Here is a 27,975-nt window from a genome sequence, read left to right as displayed (position 1 = left end):
AAAAATATATGCAGAAATAGTTTACAATATAGAAACTATTCACCTGATGAAGTATACGTCCTAATCAGAGATGAATAGCTTCTCATTTGTGCAATGATGTGATGAATTTGTTGTCCAACATGAGTTCGTCTCTAAAAATAGCTCCATTTGTGCAGTTTAATGATGCAAAGACATTAGTTTTTAAATACTATTTTTCTTCTTAGCACGTAGAGCCACATAAAAATAGGGAATGCAATATTTGAAATGTATCGTTGAAATTATAACACCTAATACTCTCGGAGAACAGGCCAACATAGTTCACACACCATAGCATCTATTAATAGGCCTGACTCCCTTTTGCAATGTCAACTGTAACATTAATCCTTGTTTTAAATCACAGAGTCTCAAATATCAGCTGCTACTAGTTGTACAGTTCTCTTTCAGTTTATATCAGAGAGCCCAATGGAGTCTTTTGAAGGACCTAGTCAGGTTAGCAGGGCTAACTTATTAGAAGTCCCCACTGTAAATGATTTCTCTTCAGAGGACGAAGATGTTAAACCTGACATTAAACATCGTTTCTCTCCACTTCCCCGAAGGCGGAATTCTGTTTCTTCAGAGGAAGAGGAGGCAGATACCCCCACCACCATCTCAAGAAAAGTTTCATTTGCTGATGCATTTGGGTTTGATCTCGTGTCTGTTAAAGAGTTCGATACCTGGGAAGTTCCAAATACAGGACAAAACAATGACATAGAAGATGAAGTTTTCCCTCAGGAGGAATATTTTTTCTCTCAACTGTTTACGTTACCTGCTTCACAGGAAGAACTTTTGCAAAAAGTGCGAGAGCAGAAAGTACAGTTGGAGTCAGTTGTGTTCCTGCCTGGGATTACCTGTATGAACGGCATTATACGAGTCCTCAATGTATCCTTTGAAAAACTGGTCTATGTTCGAATGACACTGAATAACTGGCTCAGTTATTACGATATCCTCGCAGAGTTCATGCCTAATTCTTGTGGTAGTGAAACCGATCAGTTCTGCTTTAAGATTTCTTTGGTGCCTCCTTACCAGAAAGATGGAGCTAAGGTGGAGTTCTGTATACGCTACGAGACGTCGGTTGGTACCTTCTGGGCAAACAACGATGACAAAAATTACACACTGATTTGTCACAAGAAAGAAACTGCACCCAAGGTGGATAATAAACCACACAAAGAGGTTACTGACAGACATCTTAAAGGCTGCTTAAAGATGACACAAAGCAGGTGAGGTTATATCTTAACTTTTGGTAATTTACAATATAGCTGGCTAATTCTAACTTTCTGAGTGTGCCTGCTGGAGCTAAGACTGCCCATGCTGTTTTCTTCTGTTGTTTTTTTTTAATGGTGAATTAGACCAAGACTTGTTTTCAGTAAAGATCTTGTATATATCAGCCAGTAGTTTTCTGCAGACAGATTGGTTGGGATCATAGTTTTAATATATGGTATGCGTGCCACTCATTTGAAAAGTAGTGTGAGGGTCTATAAGTTATGGGCTGTGTACCGATTTTGATCTCTGTAGGATATAAATCGAGCTGATATCAGTGAGAGCTTTGCTCCAGACTGAGGTAGTGTACAGCTAAAATACTTTACATCCACTTCCTTGGTAAGTCAACAAAAATTTAAAAGCAAAACAAATCCTGCATTTTCACGTGATTTATTTCATGGTTCATTCTCTACATGCAATTATTAAAACAGAAATGGCACTGGTGGTTCAGGAAGCTGATAATTTGGGGAAGGATCCTATTGCAATTAGAATAGCTAGTACAAACTTTTCCACAAGTGGTTGGGCTATTCTGCAAGTTGCATATTAGGATAATAATTTCTTTTTCCTGCCACTGGTTGATGTTTCTGTTTCACAAATGGTGAAATGAATAATGATTTATAAGGCAGAATTGGTAATATATTAAAGAAAAAACATATATAGAATTTATCTCATATATATTATTCTAATTAAATGTAGGCAAGTACTATGTTAATTATAGAGTAGGGTGGCAGTGGTTAACTTATAACTTAACCCCACATAAAGAGAAACACTCAGGAATAGTAATTTTTGGCTTCCTACTCTGTTTTTAACTCCTTTCTGTAAGCAAAACAATGTTGCCCATGAAAATCTAATTCTCAATTTTTTGCTCACCAAATCTGCTATAAATCAGTTGGAGTTCTGCAGAACTGAACCCATATTTTACCTGCAGCATCCTTTGCAATACTTAGATCCCAGAACTGAATTCATGTTGAGTTTTTAGTTCCTATACTCTTTCCAAGTAAGGCAGTGCTGTTTGATTTCCCTGGGGCTCTTCCACTGGGCTGAACTGGTGGGGAAGGGGGAACAAAACCGCAGCGGTGGTGGGAGCTTAAGGAGAAGGGAGGCAGCCAGGGCTTCCCCTGTGCAGAACCTCCCTTCCCAAAACCCAAACTTGCTGCGCTGAGAGCCTCTGCCAGCCCTAGCTGCACGTCAGCCCTGTGAGGAGAGATGCGCAATACGGCTTAGTGCCTGCATCAACACCAGGGTGTAAGAGCAGCCCCGGGGCTAACCCGAGGCCCGAGTCATAGCCAGTCCACAATGGTCCACTGACCAGTGCCCCTTGGGCCAGCTCTGGGGCCACCACGATGATGCTTCCATGGAGGAACATCCCGGTACGTCACAGCAGAGGGAACGATGACTTTACCTGCCGTGTGCTCAGATCCTGACATTTGTGCCTGGTTCTGTACGTCGTTTCTGTCCTTCAAGAAGTGCCAGTTGACCCATTCTGGGTGAATAAGATAGCCTGAGAGAAGGGCTGTGATATCAAATACTGCAGGCATATGCAGGCAGTGTGACTTCAGCTTGAGTTCAGGTAGCCCACATGGAGCAGATGATGGACACGGAGAGCTGAGTCTTAATTTAGTGAGCCCTAGGCTTCCAGATGCTTTCAGGACTGACCTGCAAATTTAGATACTATTGGGCAGCTGAGGTTGAATGACTCCTAAGAGTTTAATTCTCTGAAGTCTCCTGTGACATGCCTAGTGCTAGCATAAGTTGTAGAAGGATTTCTTCTGGGGGATCCTCTTTTATACGTATACGCTAAATGTATTATGTGTAAGTAAGTCAGACAGAGAGGTATTTTAGAAAATGGGAAAGGAGATAACATGTCTACTCCTTAACATAAAATTATCTTGTCTCTAATTAGAGTGTAAACTTGTCACCCTCCATATCAGGCTGCAGAAGAATGTATATATGTGTGTGTTTGTATGTAAACATATATATGTGTATATATATACATGTGCATATTTGTTAATATATACACATATACACATGTATATTTGTGATATTAAACCCAAAAAGTGGTCAGTTTCTTGTTTACAATAAGATCTGTTACACATTTTTGGCAAATAGTTAACTAACATGCACTTTCAAGACCCTCTTTAGTGGCAGAAGGATGTAAAGAGACCTTACAGTAAATGCAAAAATGAGCTGAAAGTATTTTTGAAATACGGTTTCAGTGGTCACCAAGGCTTCTGAAAGACAGTTCTGGCAGATTGTAATCCAGGACCAATTTTATGCTACAGGGACTTCATTGACTTCACAGGAGTTACAGCTTTCACCAGTGTAAATGAGGTCAGCATCAGGGCCTTTTGTTTCAAAAGAACTAAGATGCCAACCTCCATTGCTCACTTGTTTTTCAAAGTGTCTTTGTACATGTTGCCCCTTTGAGTGAGGAGGAACACCCTGCAGACATCTGCAAAAGTACCTCATTATTCTCCTTCAGACCCTCATTAAAACTCCTTTGCTTTGATGTCTAGAAAAAAGCGCAAGAAAAACAAACCCCCCAAAATTGGCAAAGTGAGGCTGCTGATGTGCTATGACTACTTCATATCATGTTGAACAGTGCTGCCTGTTTCCCAGCTCTCCTCCACCAGTCCGTCTCTCTCACCTCTTGTTTTATTTTCAGATGATAAACTTTGCAGCATTTATATATGCTGTGCTGGATGTTTATAAAACATTTAGCGAAGTGGGGGTCCTGGACCATAACTAGCTTGTCTTAGGAGCTGCAGCAATGCAAACAGATATACACAGAAGTAATAACAATTTTACCTATGGCTCACACAATAAATACGCAGGTAAGGAATATTGCTATCTATGCCCACGAGCTGGATATCTTAAAGAATTCTTTATAGCAATCTGAATAGAAGGATATTTTAACAGGACACTTATTTAGGCCCCAATTTCAAATTTAGAAACCTGTTATAACTTTTTTTTAAAAAAAATCTTGGCTCAGAGATATTTATACTTTCTCCTAAAATGTGCAATTTACCTCTTTAGTTAAAAAACAGGACTGTTAAAGAATTATGTTTTTTAAGCAGAGAGTCTGATCCACTCTAGGGCATACTTGTGTGGCTCATTAAATGTCATTAGTGAGGATTAGTTGCGTTAGTTAAGTGAAAGGAATAATATGCACTTTCAGAGGAAGTTACTGAGGAAACACAATATGACCATATTATGTTACCCTTAAGAATATGAGCCAAGACAAAGTTGTGTGAATGAGGGCAATGGGGTAGCTTCTGACACCATTATTAAGAAATAAAATAAAAATGGACTTAACACTCAAAAGTTGCACCTGAAAAAAATGATAGTGAAAAGCAAAACTGCATGGAATCATTAATGCTGAAAAGTGTCTAGATTTGAATATTCAGAACCATATTGACTTAAAATCCTGCCTGTTCATTCCATGTTTCATTTGCTTCTGCTTCTATGTCTAGGCATGCACAAATAGTTTTCTCTTAAAGTTTCATAAAGTACTTGCTTCTAACTATATTTTTCCAAGCTAAAATTCTTTCCAACATAAATTTTAACTATTTTTGTGTTTTTTAAAAATCTTGAAAGGATTCATAAGCACAAAATATAGTTTGAAAAAATAATATTTGAATTAATTTATGTTTTAGTCTATCTGAAAGTGTGCATTTAACTTGTACATACTCATGAGTATACTTCGGGGAAAAAAAATGACTCCTAAAATTTTAAGGCTGTCACTAGAAAAAAGAGCTTCTGTGAGTAAACAGTCCTGATTTCTATCATATATATACATATATCTAAACATTCAGGAAAATGTAAATTAATTGTATCAGTTCCACTCTTTTTTTGTTTGACTCTCGTGCTTTTGGGACATGGATAATGATTCTGAACACAAATTTCTCCTGGTCCCCAGGTTTGGACCACATTATTTTGTTGTGGACCCCAGGCTCCTGCATCGGTCTGATCAGACAGGGACTGGTTGTGTGTTGCATGAGGCACACTCCTGTAGATCATGTTGCACGGTGCAGTGATAAGGACCTGCAAACCATTTCCCCTGTCACTGGTGAGGCTGCACCCCATTTCTGTGCTTGGTCCTGTTTTGCCACCTGTCAAGACAGCAGCAGGAGCAAGAGCACAAGGAAAATGGCCGAAAAGCATGAGAATTGTTTTACAAAAGGGTAAAATGTGTATTTGGACTCCTGTCTTCTGATAAGAAAGGGGGAGGCTAGTATTTTTATCATAACTTAGAGTTATCCCCCTCTTAGCCCTCTGAGCCCACAAGTGTATCACTGAACTGATGTTGGTCCTGTACTTTTTTCGTAATTGCCAGACTCTACCTTTCTTTGAATGGTAGTGCATCGATTCACTTCTCTCTGTGATGCCAATTTAAAAAAAACACAAAATAGGGTGATGCCTTGTACAATAGCTGATCTAGGTACAGTGTGCGATGAGAAGGAAGAGATTAAACACCCCAGGTCTGTGGGCCACCAATGCCAACTTCAGCAGCATAAATACTGAATGGTCTTAAAGCAATTGCTAGTGAGAAAATTTCTTCTGTGCGTAAGTAATCTCCTGTCTTCAGTGGCTCTCTCATCCCCTTTCTGATGGAAGGCAAAGGAAGTAAGTTGCTGAAGATCCAGCCTGGCAGGACTGCAGTGTGCTCACTCCATCCTCCCCAGGCAAACGGCAGCCCAGTGCCCAGATTGCCCCAAGAAATGCAGTTCTGCATCAGCTCCTCTTGGCCTTTCCCACAAACCCATGATGTGATTAAAAAAAATCAAAGGCTTTTGTGGAAGATGTTGGGAAATAGCTTCGCATGTACTTTGCTATGAGGAACAACTGTATTAATCCCAGCTGGTCCATTTAAAATATGGCATTTAAATTACGTTCCCTTTTAATCCTTGTTCTTTTGATTATTGTACATCATCATCGGAAAGGGAAAAGGAGAGCAGAAAAGGTGTGAAAACACATGTCTTCTTTGTGTACTGCTATTGAATCTCAAGGTTGTTTCTGGCATCTCAAGTCACAAGTTACACCTTGATCAGCATACAGATATGGGATTTGACTAAAGTTTATTACTATTATTAGGAAGTGACTGAAGTCACTGTTTTTACCAGGAGAGCAGCTGTTAAAGAAGCTATCCATTCACAGGGCGCCAGCTAAAAGCAGCACTCCTCTGCTGTTCAATCTGACCTAGTATTCCCAGACCTTCTCTTGCCTCCCGGTCATTGCCAAGTCTTTGCCAGTTGTAGAAGTAGGTAGCACTGGCACCAAAATAAGACTTCTCCAGGTACTTGAAGACCGTGATTATCGGGGACACAGGATAATTATTTAAGGTGATCTAAAATGTATTATTCAGACAAGTGGGGTAAAAGCAAGCTGTGGAACTGAGGCTGAGTATCAGGAATGCTTCTTAATTGTGACTCTAGAGTTCTCTTTTAAGGAAATTGCTGCAGCCTTACTCTCCAAAGTCATTTAAAATAAGCTAAGATAAACCACTTGAAAAATATTCTACGGGGAACAATCCTACTTGGCCAGGAACTATGCTCAATGGTCTTTTTTCTTTCTGTCTAATCATAGTATTTCAAAATCTGGGCATACTTACTATTTGAACTATGAAATATATTAAAGACCCTAAAGATAGATATCTAAGTTAATGGCATAAGGCTTTGAATGCTATCACAGAAATGCTGAAGAAACAGGTGGAAGTTATGGATGAGAATGGCATGCACAGAGCAAATAGACACCTGCTAACCATACTTGTGGTGTCCTAATTGGAGAGTACCTGAAGACTGAAAAACTGTCTCATTTTTGCTTTTGGTGATTGTGAACTGTGCTGCTCACGTGCCATCCATTTATTGCACTGCAAATATTAAAAGAAGCTTCTAAACTTTTAAGTGACAACTTATGAAAATAGCACGTTGCTTTACTGGCAATCTTAGCATAGTATTTACTCTAGATCTTACTAGTATCAGTGGTTTCTCGTTCACTTCCATGATCTACCTTAGAAACTGCTCTCATCAATGTTACAGAACAGAAATTTGTGCTCTAATGTACAGGAAATACTGGTTGCTATAAAGCTTTTTCACTTGTTTGCAAAAAAATATATAAAACTGATGCTCTGTAATCTAAGTATCATTTCTCAACCGTATGATAAGTAAGTACAGGTAATTATACATGCATTGCTTGGCTTTACAGTTGTAAGATTTTTTTGCAGTTGCTACAATTTCATCAGCTTATTTAAATATGCCAGTGCTGTAACACTATTACAACTGGCTCTTAGAGCTCTTTAATGCAGCAACTGGCTTGATCCTGCAATAGGCACAATAAATAATTTAATGAACATCAGGAGTCTCACTGAATTTTGTAGAACTCTGCATGTGTAAAACTATCCTTGAATGTTAATATTTACAGGACCAGAGCTTATTTCTATGCTTTTTCAGATCACTGATTAAGCACCTTTGGACAAATAGAAATATACTGCTAAATGAACTCCTGTATTCCATTGTTCAATGACTCTTTTGTTTAGGGACATATCTGTTTTGCAAATTGAACCAGGCTAGAAACGACTATTTCAACATTCTGTCTCCTGTCCACTGTTCAGATATTGCAGTTCATAAATGTTCAGTTGGAAAAAAATTTTTCCGTTACATTCACCTTGACTTGGCTAAATGTTAAGTCTTGAAAAGATGTTTAAAGTCAGTGAAACATTAACTGAGAGCACTGGAGTCATATTTAATCAATGCATTCACTACCAGTGTCATTTGAGCTGTTTATTCTGATTATGAACTTTAAGCCATGATCCAGGCACAGCACTGCAGCTCTGAACTTGAAGCAATTGGTTCAGCTACAGTGGAAGTCCAGAGGACCAATCACCCATCATATTTTTAAGATAAAATGTGGATTCTCTTCTCAGTTATGAAACATAGGAAAAATGGACCGAACAAATACTTTGCAAGTTAAATGCAGTCCCTGCCTTAGGGCAAAGGAAGAGATAAGACCTTTTAAGCACCATGGGAGCATTTTAGAAGTGGCTATTTGATCCCTAGGCCTTCAGTGACACACAAGAAAATATTGGTTCGTATGCCAAAGCATAATGGGGGGCTTGGTTTTCTGACTGTCTCTCTGCTCTCCTCCTGATCTGTGGAACCAGCTGATACTCTGACACTAAACCCAAAGATTTATTACTGCTGGTTACTAATAGCAGTCCTAAAGAGCACTGAAGAGCACTGAGCTACACAATTGAATGTGAACTAGGTAAAGCTGGCAGATTCTTCTTACCTTGCACTTAGGTGCACCAAGTAGATTTGCATTTACATTTTGCTTTGATACATAATTATTGTCCCTGCAATAATGTTTATGGCTGCTGGATGATAAGCATAAGATGTTCAAGCCTGGATCACTTCATGTTATGGTAGAAGGTTGGGGAGTTTGTCAGTCTTTCTCTTTCCCCAGCTACCCTAGTAAATCTGCACCAGTGTCTCCTAGGTTATATTCCAGGTCTTCTTTATAGAAATATTGATACCTATCACACAGCTGCCTCCTTGCTGTGTGGTAGTAAGACAGCATGTGAAAAAAAAAATGGTTATAAAAGTCTCTTCTTGTCATGATAACACCTGGGAATTTTATCCTCTTGAGATACCTATTGAATTTACAATTGCTTTCCAAGGTTTAGATCATAGTTGTCCTCTCTCAAGAATGACTGGCTAAGGCTTTTTGTGGTCACCCATTCTATTCTCCTCCCCAGGGGTGGTATCTGTGTCTTAGTCTCACCTGACTGCCATCTATCTATCTACAGTCTCTCTAAGGCATCTGTCACCTTCTTGCATACGTGCCTCAGCATACGGCAGTCAGCCTCTAGGAAATGACTCTGCTCTGACATGCCAGTAGGGGACTGCTCCTTCTCTATTTTTTTGACGTGAGATCCAGGGAAAGACCAGATGCCACATAGGCTAAGGTTTTTTTCCTCTCAGATGTATCCAAAATGGACACAACTTGAGAGAAGTGCAAGACCTGTTGATGGTACTTGCTTTTCTTTCCTTCCATCTTTTAAAACAGTGAGAGAAAGAAGCAAGAGAAGAACTGCGGGGCTCTACCCCCAACTCCTTTCTACAACACCATTTTGGTATTTGATCATGCCTCTTCCAGACCAAACAGCAACCTAAGAAGCATATCCTCTGACCTTAGGCCAAGCCTAGCCCTCAGGAAACTTGACTCCTGACTCACCTTTTCTTCTTTTTCAACAGCTTCGCCCTGGAGATAGGCACCCCAGTAGTAAGGTCCTGCATTATTAATTCACAATGGAGCTGTCAACAGAACTTCTAACCCTGTTCAAGGGAATCTTTCCTAAGAAATTCTCTGTTTCTGAAGTAGTTAGCCCATTCTGTTGAAGGACTTACGCAATTTTCTGACCAATATGCATATAAAACAACTGTATAACAAGACTTCTGAACTGGTTTCTCTTCAACTTTGTTAGGTAGATATCATAATAAGGTACAACAATCATGACAGAGCTATAAAAGGATCTGAAAAAAGTTGCAATCTTCCTGTTCGTAGTTGCTGTAGCTTAAATTGAGGTCTAGCTGACTTATTATGCATGGGGTTTTCTGCAGTCTTCATAACTATAGTCATGAGATTTGGGGATAGACAGGGCAATATTAAAGGTTTGAGCCTTGCACCAAATTGGTGTTGGGCTCCTGGTTTACACTGTGTGGCACTAAAATCTTCAAATGGACAGATATACATCTATATTTTTTTTAAAAAATTGTACGAATGCTTTGCCATTAAAACTCAAGGTCTTTTTTAATGAGCTAGAAAATAAAGACTAATTTCTTGGGACTCTGTTTGCTTTGAGGCTATGATTATTCTCATCCCAAACCAGGCCAATGCATTTTGTTCTGTGCCACCTATGTCCCTGCTTCAATCATAAACTAAGACTGAAAAATGAAAATATTAGTAATTGGAAAATATAATCCCCTGGATAGCACCAATCCAATAATCTTAATAAAAATAGGTTTATTACAAACATTGCCTGAACCCTACTGGGAATTATCTTTTCAGAAAAGACACTCAAATTCCCTTACAGCTGCTCTCTTGATCAATTGTCCCCCTCGATACTATTAATCATCATACTATATGCCGCTTATTCTGAGCATCTTTTTCCACTTTGCTTTCCAAACTTCCATTTCAATTTCTCCTTGTTTAGAAGCTACTGACAGTCCTTTATTCTCCTTTTGCAGGCCCACCTATTCTCCTCTTCTGGTGTCAGCCCCTTTTCTTAGATGAGATGACCAAAACTAAGGGATATTTCCTCAAGGTGGGGAAATACCACAGATTAATATTCTCTTCCTCAGATTTCAAACATTTAAGTAGAGGTTCATTTTGGCTCTATTTTTATGCAAAATGCTTGTGAAGTTTGCTAGACTGACTCTCCTGATAATGCAGCCTTCTATTCACAGCGCAGTTTCAAAATGGTAGCTGCAGCATAAGCCTCCATTGCCACTCCAGTGTGCAAATATCCTCACCTACCACTCTAATGATGAGCGGGTCACTCCGTCTCCCTGCCTCTATCCTCTGTGTCCTGACTATCAACAAGGGAGCTAATTAGTGTCAGTCCTGTTTGTTTGGTGACACCTATTTAGTAAGAACTAGATTGAGCCTTCTCTAACACCACTGGTAGTTGAAGGTCATATAAGAAAATCAATCTTGCCTAGATTTGTAAAAAGGGCTCTGATTTTACGTACAGCTTCGTTCTAATAGGATCACTTGTAATGGCATAATATTTTAAAATATTATTCAGTGATTTCCACTTAATGTTCACACAGCTATTCATTTATGGCTGTTGATTTTCTTTGCAGTTTTTGCTTTAATTTCTGAATCTTTTCCTGTGTGGTCTCAATCAGTTTGGAATCTAGCAATGTAATTTAAATTATTGTTTTCTGCATTGTTTAAATTAAATTATTTTTCTGTTGTGCTTCTATTTTTTAAATACCTCCTAAAAAAATTAAACATATAAACCAAAGGCAATGATACTGACACACACGACATGTAATAGCAACATCGTGGTTCAGGCATACAAAACACGACATCTCCACAAGGAGGGATCATTTGAAGCTGAAATGCTCTTAGGTAGGAATTGGCCATATTTTCAGGCAAACCCATCTGGCAAGTAGAAATTCAGGTGTGTGCGTCAGGACCCCAGAACTGAGGAGCGGTGCTTGCTGAGCTTCGGTCCCCTCTGCTTTGTTGTCCGCGCCGGCAGCAGCGCTCCATGCCGCGCTCTGGTTTCTGCTATACCTAAGGTTCAGTTCCCAGGGCTCTACCTCGAGTTTTGGTAGGAGGCAGTTATTTCAGCCTGCGGACACAGCCGGCTGCCCAGGCCCACAGTCCAGCCACCTCCCACGCTCTGCTCCCCAACACCTCCCCGAACTTCAGCCCGGCGCCGTCAGTTTCCAACACAGCTGTGATGCCCCTACCTAGCACTAAGATCAGCTTCTCTTAACGGTATGTAAAAGCCTGAAAACTACTTAGAGCATTTCCCTGAAAGGTGGTACAGCTGAGTACTTAGTTTCTTTGCAGCTTTCTTTCAGAGCCACTTTACGGCTTCCCCCCACCCCCCACTAATGGATTTTGTACTTCAGAGCTCACACATGCTGCAGTGTTGACACCAACTGCCTTTGGTGGTTGCCGTCTTTGATCTGCTGCTCACTTTGTCCTCTCCTCCAAATCCTGGGCAGACTCTCCTCAGTTCTGATTTTACATGCCCGGCACCTCTGCCTTCTTGGCCAGTCATAATTCTGTGCCCAGTTGTTTAGTGCTCTCCCTAGGCTCTAATATTTGAATTTTATTTCATTGGGTTTTATCCCTATGTCCTATCTTAAAAGAGCAGAGGACCGTTTGATTTTCTCATGCAGTAATGTCACTTTTCTTGTATTTTGTTCTTATCTACCATAGTCTATCGTGACATGTCTTCTTGTAGGGTGCACGTCTTTTTTTATGCACACTAATCTTCATATGCTGCAAATCTTGTTTGAATAATTGAAATTCTTTAGCAATCATAAAAAACCTTATTCTGTATTTAGATGATTCCTAAGAAAAAAATGTATTCCTTTAATTTCTAGCAAATTCTTATCAATACCTTTATATACAAATTGTTATAAAGATAAGCTATTCTTATCTAATGGTTTCTAGGAGTTTAAGACTGTCTCAGCAGGAGTTGCTGAGGGATGAAACTTCTAATGATGATTTAAAGCAGTGAAGTGTGTAGGCTGAAACTGAAATAATTATTGCTGTAACCCTCTAAGCACTCTAAGTTCCTCAAGAGAAAATACTTTGTTCAGAACAGACCCTGAACAACAAAATGCTAAAAAAGTAAAATAATAAAAAACCCCACCCCTTGGAGCAGGATGATAATTTAGAACTAGAATCAGTATAATGTGAGGATGTTCTCAACAACTGCTCACAAATGCATCAGACATCGCGATTAAAAAGGAATAATAATTATGGCCCCATTCTAAAGTATGTAATATTCTATTCCATTCAATAAGCCATGAACACTTTAAATCCATCAGTGTAATCCACAAACCTATATTTACAACATTAAACTGGATGTTCTGCCTTTTCAATAACTGTCATCTCATCTCTATTATTTTCACCTCAGACTCTAATTGTTTCTTTTATAGGAGCTAACCTACCAGTGTCCTTGGCAGTACAGTTTATGGCTCATGCATTTACAGTAATTGTTTGGGCAATTTGCCACACGGTATAACAATCTTCACATCACAATCAGTTTTTATAATAAACAGCATTAGTTGTGAAAAATACAAGTGATGCATGATTCTTATGGTAGATAAAGGGCACTGAAGATGCCCTTTAGAAAAAGAAAGGAAAATGCTCAAGCCTTGAACTGCTTGAGAAAAATACTGATGTCACAATAGAGCTAATTAATTTGATGGTACAAACAAGAGGGGGAAAGGGCCTTGCATTCATTAGTGTCAATTCCAAATGAGAGCATACCGTTCATAAAAATAATATTCTGCCTTCGTTTAGACAAAATTTGCAGGTAAACAAATCAGAAATAAGCACCAATTCCTGCAACAACGACGACTTCACGCCTTTCACTTTATCAAGGCTCTTGCTCTTCTCTAGCTGCAGGGAGCTCAAAGCCTGGGTAGGTACAACTTGCAGGTAGACCTCTGGACGAGACCAGATCCTGCTGCCCACCAGCAGGATTTGGCCCTGGAGCCTCTGTGCGGGGTACCCGTCTGCTCCTGGGAAGTTGAGCACACACTTAACGGCTTCTCTCCACAGCACGTAGGTGGTTGCACATAAAGATGTTCCACTGCATGCGGCTCTGCTGCAGACGTTTTGTAGCCTCTCCTTTTTCAAGTGCCCAGAAATAAGAGGTCAAGCGGTGCTTGAGGAGGCTGGTTGACACACCTCTAGCAGGCCCAGTCTCCCACCTTAGAAGTTCTCCAGAAGAGAAATAAGGTATATGGCCTCTTATGCTGGTGCACAGGCAGGTGATCCTCAACCACCTTGTCATCTGCATGGCACCCTACAGACCCTGGCCTGTGCTGGGGCACAGTCAGGCGAGGCCCCAGGAAGCACAAAGGTGGCTTCAAGGCATGGTTGTACCTCCCATTCTTGAGCTGGCCTGTGAATTCTCTGGCAGCGCCAGGGCTTGAGACTAATATTTATAGGGTGCTGGAACCACATGTGATAAGAAATCGTGGAGTGGTTGTATTATAGGACTATAACTTCAACAGCTGATAACATGGGCATCAGTCTAAATCAGTACGAGACTTGTCGCTATAATGAGTTTTGGACTGAGCCTTACAGAGGCAAGGAATGAGTTTGTCTTTACTCATTAAATATTTAGTTCATATATTCAGTGAGGGAGAAAGAACGGAATTAACTACGGAGACCCCATTGCAAGAGAAGTCAAAGTCTGCACTTTGGAGATCCACACGCTGGGATCCTTGGCAGCTTCCGAACCCCTTCTGTGAGTTGTCATACAAAGACAGAGAGGCCAGGATGTGATTTGGATCTAGATCCCGGAGGGTGGGTGGGATGTATCTTCAGTAGTAGTCTCACCATAATGAGACCAGAATCAAGCTTATATTTTAAACTTTTTTTTATAGTACCTGCTTTTTTTCCCTTCTTATATTTTCTTCTCTCCATTAATTAGTTTTGCTAATATTTTCTCCCCGTCCCACTGGTATTTTAACACCAGTATAAATAGAGCAATACTTTAAATGTAATTTTCCAGTAAGCCAACTTTTCGGGGAGGGTTATGTTAGTAAAAAAAGTGTTGAATTCTTACTCTGCTGTGTCTTACAAACAATTTAATAGAACTTTAAAGCTCTGTTTAGAACTTTATACATATACAGTCTTTCCTACAGCTTTCCAAAATTCCTTCTTCCTTAGAAATTGATTTTTGTTGTATGTTTGTGGGTTTTGAATGACATTGCATACAATACTACTGAAGTTCAGAATTACATGTGGAAAATCCTTTATTTAGTTTCTCATCAATGTTCTTTTAACACAACTCCTGCAAACATTTTACAGGCTTTCTGCTTCCAGTGTGCATGCAAAATTTTTAAAATAATTCTTGTAATTGCTTGGGTTTTCTTAAATAAACATAGCTATTTCCTTCTCTACTTCCTTTTGACATGACATCTTCTGCTAATGATACAAAAATAACCAAACTAAACCGCCAGCCCTTCTCTCCCTACGTGCCCCTCCTCTCCCCAGCTCCATGGGGTTACAGTTCTCTGCAGGATTCCTGTTTGGCTCCAGTGACATCTCAAACCTGAGCACTTACCTGCACTAATTTACTTTTTGCTCTTCTGCTTCTCAGTAAAACATTGTTGACACATTTAGCTACGCCTTTTCAAGGATCTCGTGTGTTGTTTGCATCCAAGTGATATCATTCTTCAGCAAGGCTGGCTATTTTCAGCGCTAGATCCAAAAGCAGTAGTTGTATTGAAGGTTGCTGCCGTATTAGGCTCCTCTTAGGTTTAAAAATCTGACCTGAAATTAAAATAGAGTTACCATTTGGTTAGCAACTTCAATCTTGCCAGCTCCTTTCATGAGAGCATTTTAGCTTCACCTCAACTTCAGGGTAAAAGAGGTTCATTTTGATTTTGAATCCACCTTGAAGTTAAAATCAGAAGCATGAAAGATTCTGTGAGACCCTAAGCCTACCTGGATTTTTAAATAAAATTGTATTGAAAACTTTTTTCCCTCTTACATGTTTTTACTAAATATTTGAGAAATATGTTCTTTAAATACTTTAATGTTCCCATACCTATTTCAATTTCAGACTAAATAACATATTCCCACAGTTTCTTTTAAATATGAGATATAGTATAAAATTGTTCAGGCTGCATTAATTTCAAGAGTTTTACAGGTACATTTTCATCTTTCCATACTCGGTACTCCAACAATTTTAGCCTTTTCCAGCATTCTGTAAAATAAATATCTTGTGATTTAGGTATTAAGATCTAGCATAACTGGATATAACACAGAACAAAGTGAACAGTGCTGCAGGTTATACAAACTTACAGACACAACTTCTGCCAAATATTGGTGTGTGAATTAAACCACGACAAGCTATAATAACCTCACCCATTATGAAGAGATTAGTAGCTCCTGGCTATAGTCCCAAACCTATTTCAGACCAGACCAGAGCACCTGCTGTTCCACAGTGAAATGTGTGCTCCTGAAGGCATAACTCTCAGGGCATATAGCTGCATAGGAGCATTTGAAATAGGGCTGGACCGGGACTATGGGACCATGAAGTCTTATCCCTAGGGAAATGTGTTGTGAAATACTCTTCACAAAAATATATCCCTGTTTCCATACTGAGACCTTCTCCGTTTCTTCTATGCTTATAGATCTTCTTTTAAGTTTCCACAACAAATGTTTTTGTGAACTCTTTCTATTAATACATTAACAGAGTCTTGCTGATTAATATCTTTTCTGTCTTCTCAGTATTTACCCCTTTGCTATGTTAATAAAGGGCATTTATTTCTCCTCTCAGACTTTACTTTGCTATGCTGGAAATAGAAATACTCATTTTGTCTCCTTGGTTAATATAGATTTTTCATCCTGCCAGTCTTGTAGTCCTCTTCTGCACCTGTTTCAGTTTGAATTAATCTTTCTTGAACATCGTATACAAATGTTCCAGAGGTTCTTAGTAGTGCCTGGTTCCACAACATGAATATTTCTTGGAAATCTTTCATTACTGGGAATACCTTCCCCGACACATTACTGCAGAACTCTGTTTGCCTTGCTGCCACAGTCATCTCACACCGGTGGCTTGGAAATGTTTTCTGCCAAAAACAAACTCAGATTTTTCTTGTTTGCCTCTTTCTTCCAATTTCTGAGCCCTCATTTTGTGGCAGAAAGTCTTTCTAGTCCCTAAATGTATAACCTGGCACTTCATAATTTTGAATTTCATCCCTTACCTATTATTCTGATCCTCCAGGCCACCCATTTCTTTCAATCCTCCTCTGTGTTGGTGATGACTCCCAACTTCCTATCATCTGCCACAGATTTAATTTAACTTTGACTTTTTGTGCCTTGGTCTGTAATAACATGACTGAGTAAGTCTGATTACACGACCGGTCCTCTCCAATTCCCTGGCGATGTCTGCCAGCTCCGTGCAGCCCAGCTTGCGGGGCTCCGCTTGGCACCAAGCCCCTCTCCCACCGCCCAGCTCTTGTACTCATCTCCCTCTTCTCCAGTTTAATTAATAAATTTCCCATGTGGCTGCACAACAAATGCTTTAATGAAGTCCAGATAGATTAGATAACTGATTTTTAGACAAGGGAAATATAGTAATCTTATCAAAGACAGATATTATCAGGTGAGTCTGGCATTTTTATGCTGTTTCCCATTTATCAGTATTTATTCTCTCATTTAAGTTTTGTTCTAAATCTATTGTGAAAACTTTTTGAAGACATCTGGGCCTGTAGTTGCCCTGACATTACTCCTCTTCTTTTTCCTAAATATAGCTAATACTTTTCCTACTCTTCTGATACTGTTACAGTAGTATCAGGACCAATTTGATAGATTTGAATAGCAAAGATTTTAAACCAATGTGTGATTTCCTCTGTTGGGTCTCTCAGTATTTTGGGTTGGAGATTATCTGCTCCTCTTAACTGGAGCATATTTAAACACCTACTTCTGCTCCCAGACTGGCTGAAATAATATCATTTTCTAAATCTCTGTTCCTATCAATCAGTTATACCCTGTAAGATCTCTGTTCCTATAAGATTCTGCCCCACTGCAAGCACTGTGGTAAAAAAGTTTAGAGGTCTTTTGATTGTGGGGTTATACATAGATTATCTGAAATCTTGATCAACCCTCACTCCTAAAACCCCTTCCTATTTAACTTAAAAAGACTAATTCCAAAGCCTTGACACGTCTTACTTTATCCCAACCCTTTCTGAAGTCAAAGAAATATTGTTTATTGGCTAATTAATTTTTTTTTCTCATCACTTATACATTGTCTATCTACTCCTCACATCTTTAGGGTTCAAGTTTAATTATTTTTCTGTTTGGGATGCCAGTTCCACATAACTTTGGGACTTCTGAACTCCTTCACATAATGTCCATCAAATTTTCAGTCCTCTCAGTCCTACTAACTAGTCCCTGAACTTCCCATTTGTTCTTTCTAAATGCAAAATTATAGTAATAACCTGTTTTCATTCTTGCTTTCTTTTTATTACTCAGTCCAAGTGAATGGTAATTCCATCAAGAATTAATCATATCAGCATAAGTATTTTTTTTTAAGCTGGTAGAAATTCTTAAGTTCCTGATGTACTTTATGAAGATGTGCCCCATTCAGCTGAAGGAGAAAAAGCAACTGAGCTTCTGCAGGTATACAGGTACTTCTGCTGGAGGGGATCTGCATCAGCTGATACCATGGATTTTTCTAGCTTGCATTGTTGTCAGAATGCTTGGATCACTTAAAAATAAAAGTAAACGTTTTTAAACAGAACACAAATTTTGTGTCTCTCACTACACAATATAGGCACATTTAGACCACCCTCCACAACACAGTGAGATAATTAATTTATAAAACAAAATCTTAATTAATATTATAATTAAAAAATCTGCTCATGAAATTCTGTTAGTGAGCCAGGAACTTTTCAGAGAAATACAGAGAAAGAACAGTCAGTCAAAAAACTTACTAAATAGACAGACACCTTCTAATTGCCACTGTTTGATGAAACAGCTAATTTTTATTGGCTTTTGGGAAGCATTTCAGTCTTTAGGGTGTACATACATGTTTGAGATTGTTCTGTATTTGTATGGACCCATAGTCTCAGCATCTTCCTATCATTTCTTTGGTTGAAGTAGTGCTGTTAAATGACTATTGTTTTATGCTCCCTGTGATCCTCAAAGACTGCAGTATCAATATCCTCAATTTAGGTTAATTTAAGATTTCCCACTAGAATACTTATATGAGGACAGATATTTCTGATGTAGAAGTAAAATAAGGAAAAGCTGTTACACTGACTTTCCCTGTACTTAGGTATTTGCAGGACAGGTGTGCACAAATAATGGGCTATAAACCAGCAATCTTTATAAAATTCAGTGCAACATGCAAGAAGTTATGTTGCAAGCCCTACAGTGTGGATCCAGGCTGTGAGGCTGTATTGTCATTGCTATTTATTACCAATGTTGCAGTTGTGAAAAGAAACTTGTGGACCAGGGCTCCAGATGCTACTAGAACAAGAGTTAAGGACAAATTCAACTCTAATCACAACAAAAGTAAAACTGAGGGGCTCAGGTAGCACTGAGATAACTTCCAGCTTGAAGCAGCTTTATACTTGTTCATTTAAGGGTTCAGAAAATAGGTACTACTCCTTAGCATCCTTATTCAAAGACTGTGCCTATATTTTACGCTGAAAAGTTGGTAATCAAACCCCAAAATAATCACCAGATAAGGAACACAGGGAACAGCGGGAAGAATCCAGTTTCCGTTTTCTCGAAGGAATGAAGAGTAAGCTAAAAAGTAAAGGTCCTGTCTGTACATACAGCTTCAAGAGCAGTATGTAAATCTGCCCTCCACTTTCTTCTAAAACGGTCTTCATCCTGGTAATTTAGGTACTTTTGGGATGTGTGTGCAGCATGGTTTTAAATCTCATCAGGGTGTGACAGAAGCTGAAAGTGCCACTGCATCTTGTCTGAGCTCTGGCTGCCAACGGACTATTACGTTAGATATGGGCATCGACATCTCCCCTTCTTCTGGGAATGCTTCTTGACAGAAAAAGATGTGTCAAACTCCATTCCTTTAAGAAGTAGATGAGGGCCCCTTCTAGCAGCAAAGGATGCTATCCCTGCCTCCCGAGAGTTGCATCCACATGGCTGAACGCTGCAGGTAGCCAGCTACATTCAAAGAAAAGCTTTGAGACACTCTTTTTTTTCCCCCACTGGATAGCAGTAGAAGGTTCCCTGCTGTGCCCATGTGGTTTTGGGATCATTATTTTGGGGTGACTGACTCAGCTCATGTGTTATACATGTCTTGGCTTCTAATTCGGGGCTTTTGCAGACACCCTATTAACACCTAAATGCTTTAATGCATCTGTCTCATGGTTAAGCCCCAACCTACACAGTGCCTAGGCTTATGGAAGCAGGTGGGTGAAAAAGATGCAAAAGGGCAGAAGAAAACTGGGAACAAGATGTAACCCTAGGAAGCATTTGAACAGTAAAAAAAAAAAAAAAAAAAATATGTATAAATAATAAGCAGTAATGATTTACCTTAAAAACCCCACAGATCAACTGGAAATAAGGGTCTGGCTCTGCCAGCCTTTTCAGGATGAAATGCAGAGTATAGCAACTGCTGGCAGGGGAAAGTACAACTAGGTGTGAGTAGGAGAGTGAGAAACGTGTGGAGGCTATGCATGTACCAGAATTCAAGAGTGACATGGCGTTCATATGGATAGCAAGAATATTCAGCATTATTGCAATTAATGGTGAAAAAGAACTGTTGAGAGAGCGTTAAATCTTGTGCTTCAAGGACAGCTTCTAACAACAAAATGCCAAGAGGAAATTCAATACAGTAGTGCAAATTACTCCAAGTATTTTCCTACAAGGACTTTACATCTTCCCTTGAAGTATCTGATGGTGGCCAGTGTCAGAGATCAGATGCTAGACTGGCAAGATCTTGTGTCTGCTTCAGTCTGGCAATCCCTATAAAGGCTGGATTTTAAAAAGTTGGTGACAGTCGATGTCTAGGTTCTTTTAACAGAATATAAATTTAGCATCCTCCTTCTGAATTAAGCATTTAGGTGGCAGAGTTAATGTTATATCAATTCAAATGAAAGACACTGGGAGAAAATAGAAGGGGAAAAGATTAATATTTGAAAATTAGAAAGTAATTTTCAGTAACAGAGGTGGACGGCTGGTTGAAAAACGCATAAATTAAGACCTACAGAAAAAAATTGCTCCTCATAGAGAAGTCATTAGGAGTGATATAATAATTTACATTTTACATAAGTGACATTCTTTTTAATTTTTTTTTCCCTTTTCCACTAAAGGTTACATCCCTATAAGCATGCAGTTCAAACTGCTATCACTTTGCATTGATATTGATGAGGACTACAGGCGCTTAGCATCTCTCTGTAGGTGTTTGTTGTGTTGGACCTGGCCTTTGTTTTCACAGCCAGGAAAGCAACAGCAAAAATTGTGCTGGTGGCAGGGAAGCAGAATTCGTTCCTGCTGGCCAGGCATAGCTTAGCAACAGGATTTATACTGTATACACGCAGGGAGAATCTTTTGATTTATTTCAGGTAACAAAGATGCCTTTTTCCAGTGATCTCTGTATACATACCAATATTTGAAAAATATAAGCAAGAGAGAGGCCCAGTCTCCTGAACACATATATCCTTCCAGACCCTTGCCTGACCCCAAACTTACGCTCTCCTGTCACTGACCCATCTAATCACCTTTGTGCTGCTTTCTCAGAAAAGGCCTGGGAAAACTCATCAGCTTTGCAATGTAATCTGAAGGTCAACACAATTTCATTTTCTTGGCCAATTCTTTCTTTGACCAAGACTTAATATCAGGTCACTCAAAAAAAGCTACATTTTATAAAGCTGTTATTTTCAGAGTTTCAAACAACATTCAAAATTTTGTGTAATTAACTAGCGGTCTTTATATCTGAGTCTAAGAGGAATTAGAACAATAATTTTTGCAGAATAACACAGGAAGTTTCTTTTTGTTTAACAGCAAAGAAGAAATATTGGCAACATCTGACGATGACACATGGAATAATTCAAGGACTTCAGGTACAACACCCGGTTTAATTAGTTCTTCCTTACTGCACATGTTAATTAAAAAATAGTGTAACAAACAACCTTACGGAAATTATTCAAGTAATTTTTTGTTAACTCTTCAGACACAAACATCCCAGAGATTGTTTATTCACAAGCAGAAGACAAAGACACCAAACCAGCTAATGAAAATATAAAAGATAAAAATGCAGAATACAACCAGGGTGATCATGAAGATGATGAAAAAGAATTAGAGTTGCTGGTAAGTGTTATACAATTATATCTACAGTATTAAATGATTTGAATCCATTTACGCTTCAAAGCTGGTGAAATGCCCCCTTTTAACAGAGCTGACTGATGTACTAATTTACAAATGTAAAGCCTTGGTCTGTACTTTCATTGAATCTCTAACTGATTCAACAATAGAAGGTGCTTTGATTTCAGTATAGTGCATCAACTTTTTCTGGTCTTAAATTAATGACTTCTCCCTTTTACTTCTTTACCAGAGGCTCTAAATGACAGTTTGAAGGATTTAGAAGAGTAGCATTTCAAAAATCTCTCCTCCTAGTCTCTAGGATGGCAATATTCTTAAATAAATGCTTTATATTTGGTAAAAATCTTATATTTATGGTACTGTTTGCTTTTGGAGTTTTTCAAAGGATAACTACGTAACATGCTGTATGAGCAAAATAAATATATATATATTTATATTAGCAGATTTTTCTATATCAGTATTTGACATTAAACTTGTTATAATAAATTTCACACTCTGTGAACATTCAATCTGTTTGGATTTGTGTGTGTGCATGTGTGTGTGTGGTTTGGCTTGCATTTTCCAGTATGAAGGAAAAAATGGCAATAAATGAGACACGTACAGCAATCTATTATTCTCAGTGTCTGTTCTCAGCTCATATCATTTGGGTGCATAGATTCATAATCATAGATTATAATAGCTATCACCTGTGAAAATGTGAATGCTGAATCAGACAGGAGAGGAAGATTAGAACCATTCTTTTTTTTTTCTTATTGAGAGAGAGAGAATAAATTACTCTTATTTGAATATAAATTTTTCTTGTCTTTTACTTAAAAAAAGTTGAAAATTGTTGCCTATTGTGGGACCTTTCACTGCCTGAAAGTCAGTCTCCTTTTTTTTTTTTTTATGGTGAAACATAAAAAGGAGGACCTCTGAAATCCCTTGTTGTTCTCAGTCCACCCTGTTACAAAAAGCAGGATCAAATATAACCGTTTGTTTATCAATTGCCAGGATTGTCCATACAATAAATGAAGGGGGAGCTATAATTTAGATGTTAATTTACACTATGCGCTCTTTAATGAATTAAACAATGAAGGCTTTTAATAGATGGAAATACAACCAAATCTTTGAAACACACAGGCATTGGCTCATAAGACAGCTGTGCAGTTGACAAGTAACATGAGCCTTATGTGAGAAGAAGGGGAAATCGTAAGATTTGCATATAATTATTGAGATCATGCAAATGTCAGTTATGAGGAGGGGAAAAAAACACAGGCATCTCACTGTTAAATCCTGACAGTTGGCATCACCGAAGAACTCAAATACACTTGAGCACTGGTTGGCAGAGGGTCATTAAAACAGAATTTGCAGAGACATTAGCTCCCTCACTTTTCTTTGAGTGACGTTTTACTATTAATAGTTTGCAGAGGCTTTGCAGAAAACATATTAATAAGAGAAACTGTAATGGGGATATCTACAGCAAGTGCAAATGCATAAATGGGTGCCCAAGAAGCTAGCCTCTAATTGATCAGCTAGCGCTATCAGTGTGACTGTGCTAAAGTGAGAAGAGAGTGCAATGACAAGCAGGCATAGCTGAATAATACAATATGATATTTGGGAGCTAGGAGGGAGAGTGATTAGTTTCTGGCCTTTTACTTTGCTAATCTCATTTCCAACTCATGTCTTACCAGATTGTCTAAAACCAGTCTGGTTTGAAGCCTGTAAAATGGTCCCTGAGAGAAACGAAGCACAGATAATCCTTACAGTATTTGTCAGTGTGAAATGTGTCTTTGTTTTACTGGACAATACTGTACATTACCAGGCTTTGATGTACTGTATCAATGCCCTCATTTAAGCACCAATCCTCCCCCCTCGCCCCACGCCTCCCTCTCTCCAAACCTAGAACCAAATGTATAGAGAATGAATTAGCCTCCCTTTAAGGGAATATTCTCTTCAGATTTAATTTGTATAAAATCCACTAGCAGCTTACTGAACTCATGAATAAAGAGAGAGGGTTCTGAATGCTATTTTATTTCCCGCTCCTTTCAGCACCACCATAAAGCTCATTACCTATGTTAAAAAATACATATAATGCAAATTTTGCAAATGGTTTGGAACACGTTTTCGTAAAAGCTTTGTTACTGAAAACAAAACTTTCCATAACGAAATCCTGCCTCCTTCATTCGGCACATTTTTGCAAAGCGCTTTTTGATCATTCTTTTCTATTCTATTGTTTCAGCTAAATCAGCACTTCACAGGAGCTAGAGGTACCTCTTCCAGAGATGAAAGGAATTTATACACAACAGAACCAGTTAATTTTCCAAGTGAAACTGAAAGATTGGAGAAAAAGCTAACCTCTATAGAAGGAAGCAGTGACTTGTACCCTGTGCCTATCAGTTCCTCACCTGAAAACACTTCACAAGAGATAGGAGGAGAATTAAAAGATAAAGTTAAGTATTCCCTAAGAGATTATAATAGTCAGCCATCAGGGAAGGAAGTTGCTGCTGGCACGGGAAACAGCGATGAGCAGTCTTTGGAATGTACTGGTACCAGTGAAAGCCTTTTATCGGCAAAATATTTTCCTGGGACAAAGCAGAATCAGGCTATCGATATTACGGCTACTGTCTCAAGCTGGCAAGGAGAGAGCCACACAGATATTTCAAAAGTTGAAACAGATAGTGCCTCGGGAAGTAAGATGATGGAGAGGTTATTCATCAGTGAGGATGCTGCCGATACCTCGAAAGGGGCCTGTGAAACGAGACCAGAAACCATTTCTCCAGAGCATGATGAATCCATGCAATTAAATGCATGCATAGCAGGGACGCTGGATGGCAATGCTAATCCAGCTCTGGAGCACCAGGCGCTGCAAATGTCTCACCAAACTCTGGATTCATTGTTGTCAGACGCTGGCAAAAATGAAGGAAAAATCAAGGTGATTGAAAGCAAAGTTCGGGTACATTTAAGAGGAGATTTATATGCCGACACTTTCGCACATGCTGATGTCTCAATAGATTCCACAAAAAGCCAATATATGCAAAAAAAAGGGGTTGGCGAAATGTCAGGAAAGAACTATAACACTGATGCAGGGAAAGAGAAGAAAGTCATCGAAGTAGCAGACTTAGCACTAATCGGCGAGGAGGAAGCACCCAAGCCTTTCAAGTCACACAGAAAACATGCCGCCAAAGCGCTGAAGGCAACGCCTCTGTCCGCCGAAGACAACAAATGGGCGCCCAGGTCTGCACAGGCAGATCCCCCGGCATCCTCTCCAGGGGATGAAAGGAGAGCGGAAGACGCTCAGGAACACAGAGGATTCAAGAGGTTAAAAGACAGAGGAAAGTCAGACAACACAAATAAAGGAAGACTGACAGGAAAGGAAAGCGAAGCAAAGCCCGCGGAGCAGAGGTGGCTAGAAATGGGTAGCGAGGTTCGGTGGGCACCGCGGGGGAGCACGGGGCCTCAGAGTACAGCTTCCACAAAGGAGTTGTTTACCTGCCAGGAGGCAGAGAGTTGTGAAAAGTCTTCTGTCTCCGAGCAGGGTATTACAGAGGAAGCAGAGGCAGGTACAGCTTATATAATTAAAACAACATCAGAAAGTGCTCCAGAAAAAATGTCTGCCAGTGAAAAAGCAGTAATTGCTAAGCTACCTCAAGAGACTGCACTAAGTGACAGGCCCACAGAGGAAAAGGAAACAGCGTTTGATACACATAAAGGGAGAAATGATGGTTCACATTATGCTCTTTGTCAACTCAACACAGTGGGTGTATTATATGACACTGAATTTGAAAAGGAATCAGTTTTAGATATTTATAATGCACATGTACATGAAACACTGCAAGGAGAAACGATGTCTATATGCAATAGCAGGGAAAAATGTGCCAAAGCACAACCAGACATCGGCAATATTTTACCTGTAGGAGAAGCAGTAAAGGCTTCTGCTGCAGGAAAGAAAGAAGGTTTGGGGCAGGGTTTGTGTTCAGAAGCATCTAAATGTCCCCCGAGCACCCAGAAGCATCTATACAGTGAGGAGGCAGAAGAGCTCTGTAAGGAGGAAAGCCGTGTTGGTACGCTTTCCTATTTACATGCTAAAGCTGAAACAAAAATGCCACCTTCTGGTACAAATGCTGTGCCCAGTTACCATTATCAAAGCTCTTCGGTGGCATCTTCTGAAGGGTCCACTGTGGCAGGAGATAAGGAGCATCTGTATAGACACTTTGAAATCAAAGTCTTTGACAAAGTTGCTGCTGAGTCAGGATACGATTTAAGTCTACCGAATGAAATGACATGTATTAATAAAAACCTCTCTCCTGAAGCTGAAAAAAAAGAAGTACCTTCCACTTCAGACATAGCAATTTCTAGAGAAGGAAGAGGAAGGAATATAGGTCAATGTTTCCATCAAACAGAGTTTAAACAAGAGAAGTCACCAAGGCCAGAGGTTTTAACTAGTAAGCCTACCAAAGAAGTTGGAGGGACAGGCTTTCAATCTGACCATTTAATAACTGAGGGGAAAACGCTAAACTCGCTTGATGACTCACAGAAGGAAAGCCAGCACATTTCTGATTCTGCAGATATTTCTAACCAGAAGAGTGAAGCACTTAAGTTACCTAGTGAGTCTCCAGGATTAAAACATATTGCTTGCAAAATCTTTTATTTCTTCTTCTTTATTCTCTTTGCTGCAACACTCTACCACTATGATTTGATGGTTTGTCTTGCACTCTACCTGTTCTCCTTGTATTGGCTATACTGCGAAGGAGGAAGAAACAAGGAGTCTGTCAAGAAGGAATAACGTTGTCTGATTGTCAACTGTGCTCAAGATCCATGGTCAATAGTCTCCAACCCCTCCAAAGCATTTTCACTGTTAAAGAGCTTTTTCATTGTTAGAACCAAAGCAAGTTTTCCACTGAAGCATCTTTTTTAAAAGATTACATATGAAGTTGAGCCTTCATATAAGTAATTATTCTATATAGGACCATTATGTTTGGATCATTAAATACCTATATGAATATGAGTTCTGAAGCACGTCAAGTTAAAATGAAGTACAGCTGTTGCTCCTTAGCAGGTTATGAAGAAGCAATGCTTCATATCTCTTTAGTACTTAAAAACACCATTTTCTTGCATTAATTTCTTTTGCAGTAAAGCTTCATATTTTTCTGGGAGTTTTTTTCTAAGATTTTGTGTAGTGCATAACAACACAAGGAACGATATAAAAACTAACTCAGTATTTTGGTACTGTCATCGCAGTTGATAATCTGCTAGTGTAATTAGACAATGCTCTAAGAAGTATGACATCCATTGATAAGTTAATATTTTTTTCCAAATTTTTATTTCATTGTTTTGACTTAGAGCTCCAGTGGTACCCCTGTTTGAAAAATGTAAGGCTTTGACTTCAGTAACATCATGTAACTTTCGGGATGTAACTGCATGGCGGAATAGATGTGCTGTTTCCACCCTGAAGAGATTGAAAGCCACAGCCACAGGCCTCTTTACCATTCACTCACGTGCACAAATGTTTTGGGGGTTTGTAAATGAGGACTGTGTAACATGACTGAGAATTTCAGTGAACTAAGTGTTATTCCAGACAAAGCCTTTGAATGACTTTTTTTCATCAGTGTTGCTTGAGCATATCTACAAAGCATTAAATAAATTTTACAAAGGAGTGCTATGACTGTGTTGAGCATGTCTGAATTAGGTTTACTGCTTTTTTCTATGGCTTGTTACCTATAGCTAATCAAACACCAAGAGAAAACACAGGGCATAGCCCTGGCATTCAATGAGGCTGCTTTCCATGGTTTGGGTGAGGCAGAAAACCTGGTAGCTGCCCTAAGGAGAGCCCAGACTGATCCTGCACAGCAGGAGTCCAACAGGGCAGGCACGCTGGTGGCTCCACTGCTCCAACGTCGCGGGTCTCCCATGTAGGGTCATGCCCAAAGTTTGTCCAGAAAGAAAAGGATGGACAGATTATGTTGCACTTCAGCCATTTTCCATGGTCACAAATGCCACCATAGGTAGTATGTTAAAAGAAGCACCAAGGCTACATAATGGTACTGGAGCCCTAGAATTTAAGAAGGGAGAAGAGTTGTTTTCAGCTGTGTTTGTTTCTCTCTCCTTACTGTCACTGTGAAACACCACATCAACTGTGAAAGGCTTGGTTGC

The 27,975-nt window shown here is 39.3% G+C and overlaps 1 protein-coding gene across 1 annotated transcript; it reads left to right on the top strand.

Moving 5' to 3' along the window:
- The first annotated feature begins 417 nt into the window (after window positions 1-417).
- PPP1R3A (protein phosphatase 1 regulatory subunit 3A) lies at window positions 418-27,484 on the top strand. The gene is made up of 4 exons (XM_052790701.1): window positions 418-1,235; window positions 21,529-21,587; window positions 21,698-21,834; window positions 24,065-27,484. The coding sequence occupies exons 1-4, from the start codon at window positions 442-444 to the stop codon at window positions 26,606-26,608; spliced, it is 3,534 nt and encodes a 1,177-aa protein (XP_052646661.1). The 5' UTR covers window positions 418-441; the 3' UTR covers window positions 26,609-27,484.
- The last annotated feature ends 491 nt before the right edge of the window (window positions 27,485-27,975 follow it).

This window comes from Harpia harpyja, chromosome 6 (genome assembly GCF_026419915.1).
Source record: "Harpia harpyja isolate bHarHar1 chromosome 6, bHarHar1 primary haplotype, whole genome shotgun sequence".
In the NCBI taxonomy this organism is placed as follows: Eukaryota; Metazoa; Chordata; class Aves; order Accipitriformes; family Accipitridae; genus Harpia; species Harpia harpyja.
Note: the sequence above shows the minus strand (reverse complement) of the source record. Positions and strands in the feature narration are given on the sequence as shown.

Coding starts and splice junctions, on each gene's coding strand:
- PPP1R3A (XM_052790701.1), top strand. CDS start 442: ATGGAGTCTTTTGAAGGACCTAGTCAGGTTAGCAGGGCTAACTTATTA. Junction 1,236..21,528: donor TTAAAGATGACACAAAGCAG/GTGAGGTTATAT, acceptor TTTGTTTAACAG/CAAAGAAGAAATATTGGCAA. Junction 21,835..24,064: donor AAAAAGAATTAGAGTTGCTG/GTAAGTGTTATA, acceptor CTATTGTTTCAG/CTAAATCAGCACTTCACAGG.